The following is a 2,500-nucleotide window of genomic DNA, read 5'->3' on the forward strand; positions in this document are numbered from 1 at the left end:
GGCCAGGCTGAGGCCGGGCAGCAGATGGCGCTGCGGGAGGAAGGCGGGGTGGAGGGCGGCGGGGTGGAGGGCGGCGGGCGGGGGGCTGGAGGGCGTCCACGTTTCAGTTTTGATGGCGTCGCACAAGGGCGCAGGAGACACGGAGGGCGGCGGTGTCGGTGGCGCAGCGGGCGGAGAGAGTCGGACCCTCTTGGGCGACTGGGTGTCGTCCTGCCAAGGGCGGAAAAGGCGCTTTCCTGACATGGCGCTCATGGCGGCGGCACGACCTTGGGATTGAACTGAACACTGAGAGAGCACAAACGGCGTGACCTGGTGTGACCTTTGAGAGAGGAGGTCGAGACGAGTTTGACCTGGTTTGACCCCGTTCACCTTTTATACCTGTCTTCTTACCTGACCATTTAGGCTCCTCCCCCAATCCCACCTTCGACTTTGGCAATTACCTGTGTATCTACAACAGCCTTATAGAAATGGTTATAAGTACAACTATGTGTGTACTACAATGATCGGTCAATAATTTGAGAGATATTAGGAAGAACCAGTAAAGGCGGATGGCGAAATACAACAATAAAGAAGAACAAAATAGAATCTAAGGGATGTTGAGCAAACGCAGAGGATCACCGCTATCTCATTCTGTGAAGATAAAGCACACATTCTTGGTAATTTCATTAATGGCATAGCAAGAGGTTAAGTTTGTGATATCAAACGTTTCTTGTATACAAAAAATGAACACCTACAAAGAAGATTCGAGTTGAAAATACAGACATTAAATATTTTTGTTTACATTTATATTTGTTTCTATTATCTAGAACGCCCTTCTTGAGTAACCTTGTGTTTCTAATAAGTTTTATATAGATGTGGTCAAGACTGAAGTGTCGATATTTATTAACGATATAAGTTGGACAAATACTTATCAATAAACTCCAGACATAATCATATTTAGAGATTGAATGTAATATATATGGACCTCATGCAAGAAGAAAACCAATACATCTAATTCCATCCTTTCCCGACGTTATAGTATTTTAAAATGTTAAGAAATATCAAAGACGAGAACTGCATTCTTGTCTTTACTAACGCATTTAAACGTGTGAATGAATATGAAGTTAGGTGTTATTGATAGTAGGGAGGAGACTAGACCATTAGCGAAGTCATGAGCTTGACATTCTAGTATCATGTACAAAAAGTAATTGCAGATTGAATGAGATCTAACATAGGAAAACGTCATCTATGTCACCTTTTGGAATATAACTTGCCACTTTCATAAAAATGCTTCAATGCTGATTGTGTCCTCAAATATTCGTCAGAATTTGAAAAAAGCCAATGCATCACAAGGGCACTAAAATTTGAAATATAGCTCTAGTCGCCTGTGCATGTAGCGCCTGGGTTGGTCGTCGTCGAGAGCTGAATAGACGCTTCTTCAAGCATGATTTTGTTAGGCTGCTCATAAAAAGGAATGTTCATGTTTCTCAAAGGTTGTCAGACAAGTTTGACTTCAGTTCGTTTGGAGTACTGAGTATATTTCAGGACGTCACCATTATTCAGATAATAAGCTAAACATATTATTTATTGATGTATGCATAAGTTATGGAGAAGATATTCTGAATAGCTAGAGGCATCCTGCCCTGGAAGGAAACGATCCCTGAAGCCCCTTCGAATCGCTTCATCTCGGCGGTATTAGCGTCGCGGCGGCGGCCGAGGTGTGCATAAGCGGCCTCTTAATCCGTTGCAGAACGAAAGGCTTCATTACCGACGGACTCCATTAGTGAGTTGCGGGTTCATTACTGACCGGAGTCCATTACCAGCTCGAGTTCATTAGTCGGGTCGAAGGTCAGCTAAGGTCGCTCTCGAGAAAAGTAATCCTAGAAAATCCTCTGGAATCCTTTCCTCTTGTCATTCCTCCCTCACCCCCACCTCCTCCCTGCCCGAGGGATTAGAAGCCGAAAGCTAAACTCTTCCAAGCACTTATATCCCAAGAGGAGGGAACTTCGACGAAAACTTGGCGAGTCAAGGTTTCGTCTACAGTTTTTTTTAGATGGTGACGTAGGAGGTATTTGCTTCTGAAATAAAACATGTATGTACGCATAAGTATATACTACTTACATATACTGTATGGTGTGTATACATACACATACAAATCATACATATCTCCTACCTGCGACGCGTATTCGCTCACCTTCACACATACGCTCGCAGTAATAAGGTGGCGGGATAATGGCCCGATTTGTTCCACCTGTCAAGTTGACATCTCTATCTGCGGCCATACCTCGTAGGGGGGGGAGAGAAGAAGAGGGGAGGAGACGGAGAAGGGGGTGAGGAGGTCCCAGGGGGAGGTGTAAGGCGGGAGCCGGAGGTCAGAGGGGGAGAGGGAGGAGAGGAAAGGGTGTTTCTGGAGGGGCAGGAGGTCCCTTGGGGAGGGAGGGGAGGTGGCCCAGGACCTGTCTCGAGGAGTGACACATTACCTATCCGACCCAACTTGACTTTGTATACGCAGGACCTTTCC

General features: G+C 45.7%; 1 protein-coding gene across 1 annotated transcript in view; it reads right to left on the bottom strand.

The window, feature by feature from the left end:
* Nucleotides 1–2,500, bottom strand: part of LOC125045315 (Krueppel-like factor 16) — a 3,867-nt gene that overhangs the window by 465 nt on the left and 902 nt on the right. Inside the window, exons 3-4 of the mRNA XM_047642520.1 lie at nt 441–448; nt 1–285 (exon numbers count right to left, since the gene is read on the bottom strand). The exon at nt 1–285 is cut by the window's left edge and continues 465 nt beyond it. Of these exons, the coding sequence (XP_047498476.1) occupies nt 1–285; nt 441–448 (293 nt within the window). The remainder of the gene's footprint in view (nt 286–440; nt 449–2,500) is intronic.

Source organism: Penaeus chinensis, chromosome 37 (genome assembly GCF_019202785.1).
Source record: "Penaeus chinensis breed Huanghai No. 1 chromosome 37, ASM1920278v2, whole genome shotgun sequence".
NCBI classification, from domain to species: domain Eukaryota; kingdom Metazoa; phylum Arthropoda; class Malacostraca; order Decapoda; family Penaeidae; genus Penaeus; species Penaeus chinensis.